The sequence below is a fragment of the Oreochromis aureus genome, linkage group 8, assembly GCF_013358895.1.
Source record: "Oreochromis aureus strain Israel breed Guangdong linkage group 8, ZZ_aureus, whole genome shotgun sequence".
Lineage (NCBI taxonomy): Eukaryota > Metazoa > Chordata > Actinopteri > Cichliformes > Cichlidae > Oreochromis > Oreochromis aureus.
The window spans coordinates 4,567,014-4,580,038 of record NC_052949.1 but is presented as its reverse complement, the minus strand read 5'-3'; the positions used below and the strand labels follow the sequence as shown (position 1 = coordinate 4,580,038).

Sequence of the window (13,025 nt, the reverse complement as noted above, 5' to 3'; positions counted from 1 at the left end):
TGCAATAAATGTTCCTTCCAGAGGTTGTTTTTTCGTCCCCCTGCAGTCTTTAATTGACCTTTTAATAGGGAGGCAAACACTCGAGGCTGAAATTAGCTTCTTCATAAAATCTGATGATGTGATAATTAAATTTGGTGAGGTCATCCATACACAAAAAGCAAAACAAGCCCACGCACTTCCTGTGACCTTTTCTCCCCTGTATCATCTTACCCCCACCCTCACCACCCAGCTCCTTCTCGTCATCAAAAGTTGTTATGACGACCTGAGTAAACAGAAGATACGGGAGCAGAGACACAGCTGTGATGGTGGGGGTGGTCTATGTGTGCCTGTCCTACTTTACTTTGAACTTGGAAGGTCAGAGATGCCAGGCCACCTCTAGTGGTAGAAAGCAGACGTGACAGCGTTTCTGCCTGAGTTGAAAACAAAGCTGTTTGAGCTCTAAACCAGGTCACATAATCCTGTGCAACCCCACGCTTCAGTTACTCATCCTAATTGTCTTTGTAAACAAAGAGATTTAATAATAAAAGCAATCATCTCGAAACTTTATTATAAGGCATTGTGTGAGAGAAAAATGATTCATAGTACATGTACACAGTGCACACATATGCCCTGTTATCCTCTTTTGTCACTCATCCAAGTGACTTCTTCAGGACTCATTAAAATATGCGAATGACAACAGCTAACTTATCCTTAACCTATTTTATAAGATAAGTAAAGTTATTTTCATTTATAACATTGCACATAACTATGATAACTTGGTACATAGCTAAATTGTCAGTATAGCTCATAGAGCATGTTTAGCACCCTCATTACTCACCATATTGGTTACACCTTTAAGAAATAAGTAGGATGGATGTTGTATCATAAAACATGATAAGAAGGCTGATTAAGTTTTTTCACTAACTCATCTAAACAAATAATTTTTTAGAGGGTATAGCAGATTTGGAAGTTTATCCTAAAACGACAACTATAATCTCCACATTTCAACTTTTATCTCTTAATAGAATTTTGACTTTATTCTTAAACCAACAATAATTTATTTTTTTCATAATGTGAACTTGGAGCGCATCTTTCCTACCACAACAGCATGAGATGGGCACAGTGAGCCCGATACTGGACAGCTAAGGGGAGCCCAAGTTATCCTGATTCAGTTTGTATGTCAGAAGATACCTGCATAGAGGATGGTTCTCTCAACAAATTCATGATAGATTTAAAGTATGTTTTTGTCATTATGAAGAAATATATATATATATCAGTCTTCCCTTTTGTTGACATTCCTTAAAGTGCAAACTCTCGTCTTTAGAGTCTAAGAAGCTTGGAAAGGAAAGCGTCTGGACTTCTTTAAGTTGCTTGAAGACGTTTCACCTCTCATCCCAGAAGCTTCTCCAGTTCTAAGGTCAAATGGTGCCTTTAGACTTTTCATATTCCCCCTCTGCCTCCCTGGGCCCAAGAAGCAACAGGCACTGCACCCAAAGCACCGAGGGCGGCACAGACGGATACCTTAGGTGTTCTGCGTCGCTGGGGCTCTGGCACCCCCCCACCGTCCCTGGTCCCGGACGGAGGTACAGCATTCCAGTAAGGTATCAAGGGGGTATACGCCAGGCTTTGGTGGACAAAGGCTGCACACAGGCCCTGGTTCACCCCGGGGCATAATTGGAGGAGGAGTGGGTGTAGGTTAAATGTGTGCATGGGGGCACTCACATGCAAAACACATAGGATAAAGGCTGCAGTTAGTTTGTGCCTGTCACATCCCCTAATTTTGGAAACAAATTGGCTGGGGTTTAATAACCTTTTGGGGCAGTATGTGGGGATGCGATCACAACCTTTAGTAGCGTGTAGTGTCTGTGCGGTGCTCAGGATGACGGGGGGGGGAGGAGACTCACTAGGGCCTCACTACAAGGGCCCGCTGCCCCGTGAAAGATTTTCCACTGGAGCAGTCTCGGGATGACACCCAACTCTCAGCCTTTGACCAAGTGATAGAAATTGATGGTCGGACCTACGTGCACATTGTATTACTGAATGATCCTAAGAGAAAAAAAATACAAAATACAAAAAAAACCCCCAGTTACCAATGCCTTTATAAAAAACTGTTATATTTTATTTCACATTTGATAGTCACACACTCTGTTATTGGTTAATCGTTTGATATAATATGAAAGTTTAATGTACAATAATAAATACGTTAAATCAGATGACAATGTAGCTGACACTGTGTTTATCAGTGTTTGGTCAACCAGAACTGTTGATATTGGCATCCACACATCAAGTTTTTATACAAACAATATTAAAATATAAAAAAATATAAAAATATAATGAAAGAAACAGTTGAATTAATATGAAATTACTGTATTATATGAAATATTATGGCTTTGTGTGCCACAGTGTTTTTCTTTAAACTACTTGGGAACACTTTTACTGGCAGTCGGTGATGTCACTGAAAGGCAAGGTTCTGTTGCCATAGTCTCCTGAGTTTATTTTGAAAGCTCACTTACAGAACTCACTTAAACAGCTCAGAAAAGACAAGCACACACACACTTGAAGAAGTAGTCACTACATTTTCCTGTTTAAAAGATTTTAAAAATTAAGATGAACAAGGAAACGAGAAAAAATACAAGTCCAGCAGATAACAAAGATCCAGGAGATCAAAGTAAGTAAACAAATACAAAAATCTGTGTAAAATCCCCCAAATAACAGAATCTACATTTCTAAAAATGTTGACACTCTGTGTATAAAATGAATCATTTGAATCCTATGTTGGACTGAAAATAGCAGAAATACAACATGTCTAATCAAAGAAAGGTTACTGGGGCACTTTGTCTTTGGTAAAATAATGGGACAAGTTTATTCTTGGACTCAGCAGTAAAAACAGACCAACAAGTGTCATGAATCTAAGACTTAGTAGACCTGGTATGGACTCGTGTTGCTCTGTTTTTATCAAAAGGATAAACTTATTATAATTTAACCAACACTCATTAAAATACCATCAAAATCCTTCCAGTCCTGATGTCGAGCACTCTTTTTCACTACTGTGTTGTTGTTGTTGTTTATAGACTGTGAGAGCAGGATGGCTAAAAGAAAGGCCAGTCCTGAAAGGAAGACCCCCGTAAAAAGGAGGAGGGTCACTGAGGAGGCTGCTCCTTCCACCAGCTCAGACACTCATGAGGTCAAAGGAGTGAAGCGTAAGCTCCAGCAAGATGGAGCCGGCACAACCAGTCCAGCAAAGAAGTCGAAACTTGCTGAGCCTACGAGCGGTGATGAGGAGCAAGCGTCTTCCTCCTTGGACGCTGGTAAAGGTAGGCTAATTAGTTGAGTGAGGGGTAGATTAAGTGCACAGCTGGTTGCTCAGTTTAAGATATTAGTGTTTGGGAGATATTTGTGTCTATGATCTAATAAGCTGATGTGCTTTGGTGTTTTCCACATCTGCAGACTGCAGTCAAAGCACAAATGGGTGCATGAAAGATGGTAAAAGGAAGGCTGCAGGAGACAGCAAAGAGCCACCCAAGAGAAGGAAAAGGGACAAAACCAAACACAGCGCCCAAAATTCAGCAGCTGACCAGAGACGTAAGTAGCAAGCAGCTTGGCTTTTATACTCAGGTGAAGAGCAAAATGAACATTTAGGCTACAGCAGAGAGTCATTTGTGTCACAGCTGTAGTGAAACAACATGTGTGTTTGTCTTTTCAGGTGAATTCCAGGCCAGATACGTGGAGGAGCACCATCTTGGAGGAGGCGGCTGTGGAGCAGTGTTTGCTGGCTACCGGATAACGGATCATTTCCCAGTAAGTGTTCAGATGGTGGGAGTAAGACAGGCAGTAACGCAGATAATAATATCGTAAGCTGAGACGTGTGCTGTTTCACACCTTTAATGATGTCATACTGAGGAAATGCTCACCAATGCTCTGTGTCTTTTAGGTAGCCATCAAACACATCCCAAAGGACAGAATCCCCATCAAAGTGAGGGTAAGTGTGCAACACTTGAACTGTTTTACATTCCTGGACTGAGTGCAGCGTTCACCTGTGGAGCGTCTGTTCCTCATCATCCACTTTGTTGGAATATATCAGGATGAAAACGGGAAGCTGGTCTCAGTGGAAGTGGCCATTATGCTGAAGCTTGCAGCTGAAGCAGACGGATCAGTGGGAACGTCAGCACCCGTGTCTCTGCTGGACTGGTTTGACCTCGGCACAGAGCTGATCCTGGTGCTGGAGAGACCTGTCCCTGCTGTGGACCTGCATGATTACATAACAGAAAATGGAGGATGTTTACCAGAGGAAAAGGCCAAGGTAAGTTGACTGGAAGAGCCTTAGACTGTACAGCATTCAGTCAAAGCTCAGAGTATCAGAGAAGCATCAACACATTGACTCATTACTGTCTTCTTCATCTTTTCCAGGTCATTCTGAAGCAGCTGGTCGATGCAGCAAAGGACCTGGAGGATAAACACATCTTTCACCGGGACATCAAGAGTGAGAACATTCTGATTGAGACCGGCTCAGATGTGCCTCGTGTTCGTATCATCGACTTTGGACTGAGCTGCTTTGCTAAGGCGCGATCGCTGTACCGCGTCTTCTACGGTAACATATTCAGCTCCTGCTCTTCACAGATGTAGCAATTTGTGCCTTTTGTTTTAGAAGAAATTGTAATTGTGTCTGTTTATTAGGTACACCTATTCACACCCCTCCCGAATGTTACGGACGCAAGAAATACAAGGCTGGACCCACCACAGTGTGGCAAATGGGAGTGGTGCTGTATGAAGCGCTTCATGTGGGGGACTTTAATACCGTGACGTTCCTCCAAAAGGAATTGATATTCAACAAGGATCTGTCTCCACGTAAGAAAACGTCACGCTTCAACATTCATTGATGGCTTGGATCACTGGAACTATCATCTTCATCTTTTTTCTCCTTTCTTTCTTTCCAGACTGCCAGAATTTCTTGGACGCATGTTTAACCAATGTCCCGGAGAAGCGCCCAACGCTGGGGGACCTCCAGCTTCACCCCTGGCTCAGATAAACCCGTCTCTCTCACACACAGACACACACTTCATATCTTATCATATAAGTGTGATACATTACCTAACTTTCTTTTTTGTGTCTTTTTTACAGGAAAATATTGTTTTTTGTTCTTTTGGCCTATTCTAAATTTTGCTATCCTGGAGTTCCTGTAACCCCCCCCAGCCGTCCCAGGAAAGCCGTCTCTTTGAAAGCTTTCCGGGTTTCTTATCTCTCTTTGAATTGGCTTTCCCGAGGTTTCTTCCCATCAATCTGGCCCCCCGGGGAGTTTTTCCTCGTCTTCATAGAGAGCTTGGGCTGGGTCAGGAGCTCCATCAAAATTGGCCTAATTTGATTAGTTTAATGTAATAAAATACTTTAATGTAATCAAATAAAAAAAGAATAAAAGTCTGAACCTTTAACTTGAACTTCCATCAAAATAAAACTTGTTTAATTCAACTTTGCTGAGAATGCTCTTTCATTACCATTTCAAGGATTGTGTTTTACCCATGATGCATTTTGACAAGTAAGAAAACTGAAAACTAAATCAGGTTAAAGTATGCACAAAGAAAGTCACACTGTCACTGCTCTGAAGACTTGCATCTGTTGCCCTAACCCCTAATGCGTCTCAACAGATTTCCTGGTTCTACCAGAGGTTGCAACAGTTTTTCCTTCCCACTGTTGCTGATTGTTTGCTCATAGTGGGCTCTCTGATTGGTGGGATTCATTTTCTAATAGTATAGGGTCTCTGCCTTCCAATGTAAAGCGACTCTAGACAACAGATGTGATTTGTTGCTATAGTTACGGTTGAATTTAATCATTCATGTCCATTCAGGAGTGGAAGTGTTATATTTCTTAATATCCATCTGTACTCAATGTGATTTCCATAAATTTAATAGAGCTGTTTGACTGATCGCCTAATATGTGACAAAAGAATCAGCTGTGATGCTAATGACAGTCTGCGCTCTCTTACCTGTCTGTAAAAGTTCTCTCTCACTCGTTTAATGTAATCAAATAAAAATTAGTACAAATCTGAACATTTAAGTTAAACTTCCATCAAAATAAAACTTTTTTTAATTCAACTTTGCTGAGAATACTCTTTCATTACCATTTGAATGACTGTTTTTTACCCAAAAAAGAAGAGAACTGAAAAGTAATCAGGTAAAATTATAACTACTGGCCTGTATTTACCAGTAAGTACAAACTCTCCACAAGTACCACTTACCTCAGCCCTCTCACTCGTTTCCTGGTCCAGTGACACCTCTCTCCTCTGATGCAGAAGTTTCAGCCCGTGCTCTCCCTGTGTTCCGCGTACCCGACCATTTGTCCGTCCCCTGGTTTCCCACGGCACCTGTGCAGAGTTTCTGTTTACGACCTTGCTCTTGTTTAAGTTGATTCCTCTCATTAATAAATCTTGTAAAAAGTTCAAGCGATTGCACATGAATTAAGGTACTTTAATTTAAAAATGGAAGGTGATACAACCTCAAAGCGTGGTTGCCTCTGGATGTAAAAGGAGAACGAATGTCTAGTAGTTACACTATATAAAGTACAGATGCACAATTGTTTTAAAAACTGTTACAGCTTGTTATGGCGACTTATGCTAAGTTAACCATCTCCTGGCCTTAGAGCTAAATTATTTTTAATGGATCCTGATTACATAAACACAGGTTTTATAGTTTGCCCTCAGTGGCACTGATTCATTATTCCCATCAGTGAATGAGAAATGAAGACGCTGAAACAGCCTCAATGAGGCTTTTCACTTCTATGTATAGCCGATTCGACCCACCAACAGCAGCAAGGACTGGAGTGACAGGAACCCACTGACGTGTGAGGAAACTTTCTGCACAGTCTCACAATTGGTCGACCTCTGATCCCATTCACATGTTACCAGGGAGAGGGACCCTCCACCCAAATCACACACATAACGCACTCCCACCTGTGGTATTTTACTAATTCACACAGGAATGCACCGTCCAGTTGTCAAGGGACAGAAGAAACCGAGGAAGCTTTTTTTAAAGTGTGACTTACTTAAAATATGTTATGCAATCATTCTTTAACTCTATACACAAACAGATGTCAGTGTGTGTATATGTAAAGATGTCATATCGACAATAGGGTTACATTTATCAACAATTTGATTTTGTCTTTTTATTTTCTTTTGGTTCTGAACACAGTCTGTCACCAAATAACAAGATGAGCCTCAATTTGATCCTTACATTTATACAAAGTATGATTTCTACTATTTCTTTTTCACCTTTTCGGCAAATTAACTTCAAGTTTGTGTATACAGGTGGGAAGAGAGTTTGTATGCATAACTGTACAAAACAATAATTACACAATTCTTTACAGCATCTTAATATGTGCATTATTTACACTACATCTATATTAATTATTAAATCATCATCAGTACCTTTATTGTGAAACTGCTGATTAAGCTGCATGGATTTCTTCACCACAATACACAAAAGATTTTAAAGATTTCATTCAGTTTAATTTTATTGTATTTGTACAGCTCCAATTCACCACAGCAGACACCTCGGGGTACTTTATATTGCAAGGTAAAGACCCTAAGATATATGAGTGAAATGTCCAACAAACAGACGATCCCCTGTGAGCACGACTTGGTAATGGTGGAGAGGAAGAACTCCCATTCAACAGGAAGAAACTTTCAGCAGAATCAGGCTAGAGGAGGGGCAGGTTTCCATGTGGCAAGAGATTAAAAAAAACACACACAAAAAGGACAAAATAATGGACTCACATATAAGCCTGTGGGGTAGAAGGTCTCAGTGCATCACAGGAAACCCATAGAAGCATATCGATGAGGTCGCCTGAGGTCACCCGATCCAATAACTGGTTTTAATGAAACCAGTTATAGGCCCCACATATGGGTGGGCTGACATTTGGCACTTTATTTTTATTTTTTCCAGCATTTTTGAGCCCTCACAACTTCTTAAGCACAGGGGACATGTCTCTAGTGCTGGAAAACAATGCTTCTCTTCCTAATAATACCGTCACACTGAGGCTTAAAGCTGAACGGTGAGAATTTGGCTTTAAACTGTTACACTTGCAGTGGGTTTAAAGACCCAAGCGTCGAGGACAGCTACGGAATCCATGCAGCGTGTTTGAGGCTGGTGTGGGCGAGTGGGTGGAAGGGTGGGCAAGTGGGTGGACCCGGGTGACAGAGGTGCAAGAGCTCGTAACTCACACACATGGTCAGCCAATCAGCAGGGCCTGTGGGGGCAGAAAGCCGGTAAGTTACACTTGGAAACTAACAAACACATAATAACACAGAGAACGGACAGACAGCAGAAGACAGAAGGAGTCACGAGAGGAACCCTCGATCTGTTCTGCAGGATTTCAGCTGAACCCGAGACCAGCTGACTGAGCTCCTAAGGTAATGTGCTCTGCTGTGACTGGATGTTTGAGTCAGACTTTGCTGAGCTGGAGGTGTCCTCACTGTCAGGTCACAGAGTGAGAAGGACGTTCGAGGCTGATGGAAAGTTTAGTGAAAGTTGCAGCATATCCAGAGTCTAACATGTCGATCTTGCATGTCCTGAAAATCTGATCGGCTCTTAGATGAAGCTCATCTGTAGATAAAGCCTGGTTAATTCCATATTATGAAAGCAAAGCTCTTCAGGTATCCACTCACACAGGCTCTGTGCGAGCACTTCCAGGACAAGTGCGGCCTCTGTGAGTGGGAAGAGTGTCTGTTTTGATCCCCCTGTATTCGCTGTCAACATGGCGAGCACTGAGGAAGAGAGACTTTGACAGCTGGACAGCCTCAGTGGAAGGCATGCAACCGCCCCTCTGTGTGCTATTTATATTCACCTTGCCGGGCTTACAACCGGTGTCCCTTCATTCACACCCCGGCACGGCAAATGCCACCACATTAAAGTGCTTGTCAGCTACAAATCAGTGGTTTCTACTACGGCTGAATTAATCAGGGTTCTTGTGTTGCAGGAAGAATTTAAGAACCTAAAAGTGAAATAACTATTTTAGGCTCAATTACTGCCTGATATTACAACCCTGTATTTGTCATATCATTTCTGCCATATCTTGTTTAAATATGACAAAACTAGGGTTGTATAATTAAGGATATAAGAATGAAGTAGTTTTCCTGCTTAACATAAAAATGTAGGATAGATATTTAAATAATTAATAATAAAAAAAACATATATACATATTTCTTCATGGTAATAATTTCTCAGTGGTTCCAACAGTTAAGATAAAAACAGAAAAGAAATCCAATATCACATATAAAATATTCAACATCACACATTTCCATACGGTATACAGTATTCCTGATCATTTTATTATAGGACAACTCCTGGCTTTAGATGATGATTCATTTGTTTTACAAAAGAACAAATGACTCCATTTGCACAGCAGGGAAAGAAGTGAGCTGAGCAGCACCTAAAAAAATCTGATCTGTAGTGACCCCCAGTGGCTAAACTCCTTACCTGTGCAGGTGTTGTCCCTAAACAATTCGTCATAATGAAAGAGCAAACTCAGTCTATTATTTTGTTCTTGTATAAAATTAAAGCAGATTTAGGGAAAGGCATTTGCATCTGCTGCTGCACAAAACGCTCACATGTTAGTTTAGATTTTCTTAGACAGGCCTACTGATCATAAAAAGACTTCTAACCTTGTTAGAAGTCTTTTTAAAGCATATGGCTTCCTTATACTCTAACTCATCAGCAGCCAAGCAAGAAAAATATCTCCCCATTCACTACAAGGGTTGGGCACCAAATCATATGTAAATGTTCAGGATGAAACCTGCCAACTTTGCTGATTCTCAGACATTTTATCGCCAAGAAAAAACAAATGTATCCATCCATTATCCACCCACACGGTTCTACATAGTGCAAACACACACCTTTAAAGTACTAAAAGAACAGGGTCCATTCTTTGTGGCCAAGTTATCCACACCAGGATTTTTAGTAGGATCTGACTTACTTCAAAACACTCCGTATGAAACTTACTGGTTTGGTTTCTCTTCTTTTAAACATATTTTTTCCTTCTCTCCTCCAGCTCTAGATGCCGACCGACAGCGACAGAGACATGGCCATACCTCGGATGTTTAACTCCAGCACACCGTTCATCATCGTGGCCGGCGGATCTGAGCTCTCGATTCTCACCAAAGTGGACGACAACCAGGGATGCGAGGAGGAGAAGGACTCGCTCGTCCAAGCCATTGGCCCCCATCTGAGTCGAGTGATGCAACGCGGCACAGCCAAGCATGTTGTCACGCAGGGGCGTGAAGTTTCCGAGGAGAATCCGTGTGTTTCTATAGTCGCGCAGGCTGAGCGTAAGAACATGGAGTCAGGACTGTTTTACATTCTTTTCCTTTTTGTTTTAGTTACTTGCATCCTTGTATTATTTTGCTTAAAAAAAACAAAACAATGAAAGCCTATGTAGACTACATCCAGCACAAGTCTCCAGTCTATCATGGGGCTGCACAAGACTTAATGCAAGACCTGAAGTATGCTGAAGGGCCAAAAAATTTCATGTCAGCACATGATGAGTTCTTCTTTTAAACAAAAGGCTTTGATCTTGCTTTTAGAGAGTAATGACTAAAACAGGCTTAAAGGTTTTGAATTCTCTATAATTGTTTTGAATTGTACATCAGCACTTTTCAGGTTTACAGAACAGCTGCTTATGCAACCAAAGATCACTAATGTTCACTAACAAGCAGGTGTATTAAAGAAATGGTGCATTAGCTGCTGTTGTGCAAAATTACATAATAGCAGCTAAAAGCTTGCAGAGAGGAATGCAGAAAAAACAAAGAAAACATTTTTACTGTTACACCTCTGAATGGAAGCATGTAGTAGTAGCCCATGAACCAGGCTTTAAACCATTTTCACATTTTCAAATCATGTTTATGAACTTTAATCCACAACGAGACTTCTCTAACTCTAACTCCTACTGTTTCTCTGTCCCAGAAGAAGACTTCCAGGAGTTCAGCCCGACTAACACTCAGTGCCCCTACTCTCAGTCTCGCCACCTCCAAAAGCACAGGTAAAGACATGTACAACACACATTACCTGTGCACAGGCTTAAATGCCCTCTATGGCCAAAAATATAGGATACAGGTATTATATGATTTCCATTTAGCTTGTACGTGAGGGTTCAGGGTTCTTTATGAAGCTGGGTATGTGTATGAATGAAGCTATTGTGCTCGTGACCAGCTACATATTTGAATTCATAGATGGTAACAAGGTTTTAGCTGTGCTTTTTCTCTGTGCATGAGGCAATGACCTCTTCATGCACTTTAAATAACTCATGTGCTCCAAACAACACTGTGACCAGCTGGATTTCAAGGAAAGCATTAAGATTTCTGTGTGAGAAACCAAATTTTCATACTTCTTCTCATTTGTAGGACTCTCAGTAAGGAAGCCGCCTTTGTGATGGACTCAGATGACGAGAACTTTGAAACAGCCGCCAAATTCCCGCGCTACCATCTCCAGAGAAAACAGCGCTGGAAAACCAGAACCACACAGAGCCTCGAGGAAGGGGAGGAGCCTCCTATCATCCAGGGTCTGTGGGTGCAGGAGATTGATTGGCTGAAATCAGCAGACAGAGAGACGACTTCATCAGCTGAAATCATACCTCCTCCTCCTCAGTTTACTGACTCGGCCTCAGACCCCTGCAGAGACTCGTGCATGTGTGACAGCTGCAGCTGTCCAGACGTTTGTGACTGCGTGAGGAGATCAGAGGAGGCGTCGCCGTCAGAGGACCAATGCAGATCCGTAGATACAGAAGACACATCCAGCACCGACCACAGAGGAGGCTCGGGCTCTGACACTGACTCTGTTCGCACTCATGAAAGTGACTCAGACTCGTCTTACGACGTCGACATTGGCACACAAGGCATCATGTCGACCTTTGACCTCATGTATGTGTCTGGATTTACCCCTTCCTCCCATGCAGGATGGAATTCTGACTCTACAGGAAGTGTGCAAAACCCAGTGGGAAATTCAGAGTATGCCCACAGCCTCAGCACTGAGAATACATCCCAGTGCTCCTTTGGGTTTGATGACATGAGTGACACAGTGTTAGATGAGCTGAGGGGCAAAGTGGCACACATACCAAAACTGCTTCTTTCAGCTTTCTGCAGAGATTTAATCAAACAGATCCTGAACGGCTGGAAAACATCGAAACCTGCAAACGAAGGACTCATATTTCATGATGTAAGACATTCACATCCAGTTTATCCACACTGTTTTTGTTTATGGACAGTAGACAGCAGATGCAGTAGTATTCAGGTACTGAACGGGCCAATCACAGTCGCTGCAGGCTGCATCAGTGCAGCATGTAGTTCACCTTCTAAGGAGATGTACATCAGGTTACCTCGTAGGTTACATGCAGGGTTTCACAAGGACTCAAATTTAAGTAAAAATCCCACTTTAACCAACAATAATGAATAACAATGTTTTTAATTCATAATATAGTAAAAAATAAATGAAGTGTAAAAATCTGTGACATCTAAAACTCTGAATGCAGACTTTTCACCACATGAAGGTGGAAAATTTGACTTCGTGTACAAGAAAATGAAAACATGTTGATGTGGATGTTTAGAAGCTAAAGACACATTTAAAAGACAATAAAAGTTATGAGCCAAAAGAAATCAATAAAAAATAAATAAATAAATAAGGTAACTTACTGTCAGCAGTAACTTGGTCTAGATTTGAATACTGGTGGTGAGGTAGGTGAAGTGGCCTGAAGGGAAGGCTCGTCTGGGATTTCAGCGCTTAAATGAGGAAGACTGGCTGTAAAAGTTATTTTTTTATGGGGGATTTGTGATTTAACACTTTTCCTTTTTTCTCCCTGTGTTTCATCAAGCATCTCCAGCCCAGCAGTTGTCAGTACAGGGAGGGAGAGGAATACTTTGTCCTTCATCACATCCAGAATGGATCATATGGTGATGTGTTCTGCGTTCGTGACAGAAGCACTGGCTTCAAATGTGCTGCCAAGAGGGTAAGCCAAGATCCACTTAGTCAGTCATTACAATCCAGATGTGCTCCACCCGAGAGGTTTAAACT

The 13,025-nt window shown here is 41.7% G+C and overlaps 2 protein-coding genes across 2 annotated transcripts; both read left to right on the top strand.

Annotated features, from left to right (window-relative positions):
- The first annotated feature begins 2,457 nt into the window (after positions 1–2,457).
- On the top strand, positions 2,458–5,161 carry LOC120441480 (serine/threonine-protein kinase pim-1-like). The gene is made up of 9 exons (XM_039616725.1): positions 2,458–2,647; positions 3,051–3,293; positions 3,427–3,561; positions 3,683–3,777; positions 3,911–3,958; positions 4,061–4,279; positions 4,387–4,567; positions 4,654–4,824; positions 4,914–5,161. Exons 1-9 carry the CDS (start codon positions 2,587–2,589, stop codon positions 5,003–5,005), a joined length of 1,245 nt encoding a protein of 414 aa, XP_039472659.1. The 5' UTR covers positions 2,458–2,586; the 3' UTR covers positions 5,006–5,161.
- Positions 5,162–8,221: 3,060 nt separating this feature from the next.
- On the top strand, positions 8,222–12,502 carry LOC120441500. Its single transcript, XM_039616769.1, has 5 exons — positions 8,222–8,377; positions 10,015–10,291; positions 10,926–11,001; positions 11,363–12,037; positions 12,487–12,502. The coding sequence occupies exons 2-5, from the start codon at positions 10,021–10,023 to the stop codon at positions 12,500–12,502; spliced, it is 1,038 nt and encodes a 345-aa protein (XP_039472703.1). The 5' UTR covers positions 8,222–8,377; positions 10,015–10,020.
- Positions 12,503–13,025: the final 523 nt, after the last annotated feature.

Coding starts and splice junctions, on each gene's coding strand:
- LOC120441480 (XM_039616725.1), top strand. CDS start 2,587: ATGAACAAGGAAACGAGAAAAAATACAAGTCCAGCAGATAACAAAGAT. Junction 3,778..3,910: donor GGATAACGGATCATTTCCCA/GTAAGTGTTCAG, acceptor TGTGTCTTTTAG/GTAGCCATCAAACACATCCC. Junction 4,825..4,913: donor CAACAAGGATCTGTCTCCAC/GTAAGAAAACGT, acceptor CTTTCTTTCCAG/ACTGCCAGAATTTCTTGGAC.
- LOC120441500 (XM_039616769.1), top strand. CDS start 10,021: ATGCCGACCGACAGCGACAGAGACATGGCCATACCTCGGATGTTTAAC. Junction 10,292..10,925: donor TATAGTCGCGCAGGCTGAGC/GTAAGAACATGG, acceptor TCTCTGTCCCAG/AAGAAGACTTCCAGGAGTTC. Junction 11,002..11,362: donor CGCCACCTCCAAAAGCACAG/GTAAAGACATGT, acceptor TCTCATTTGTAG/GACTCTCAGTAAGGAAGCCG.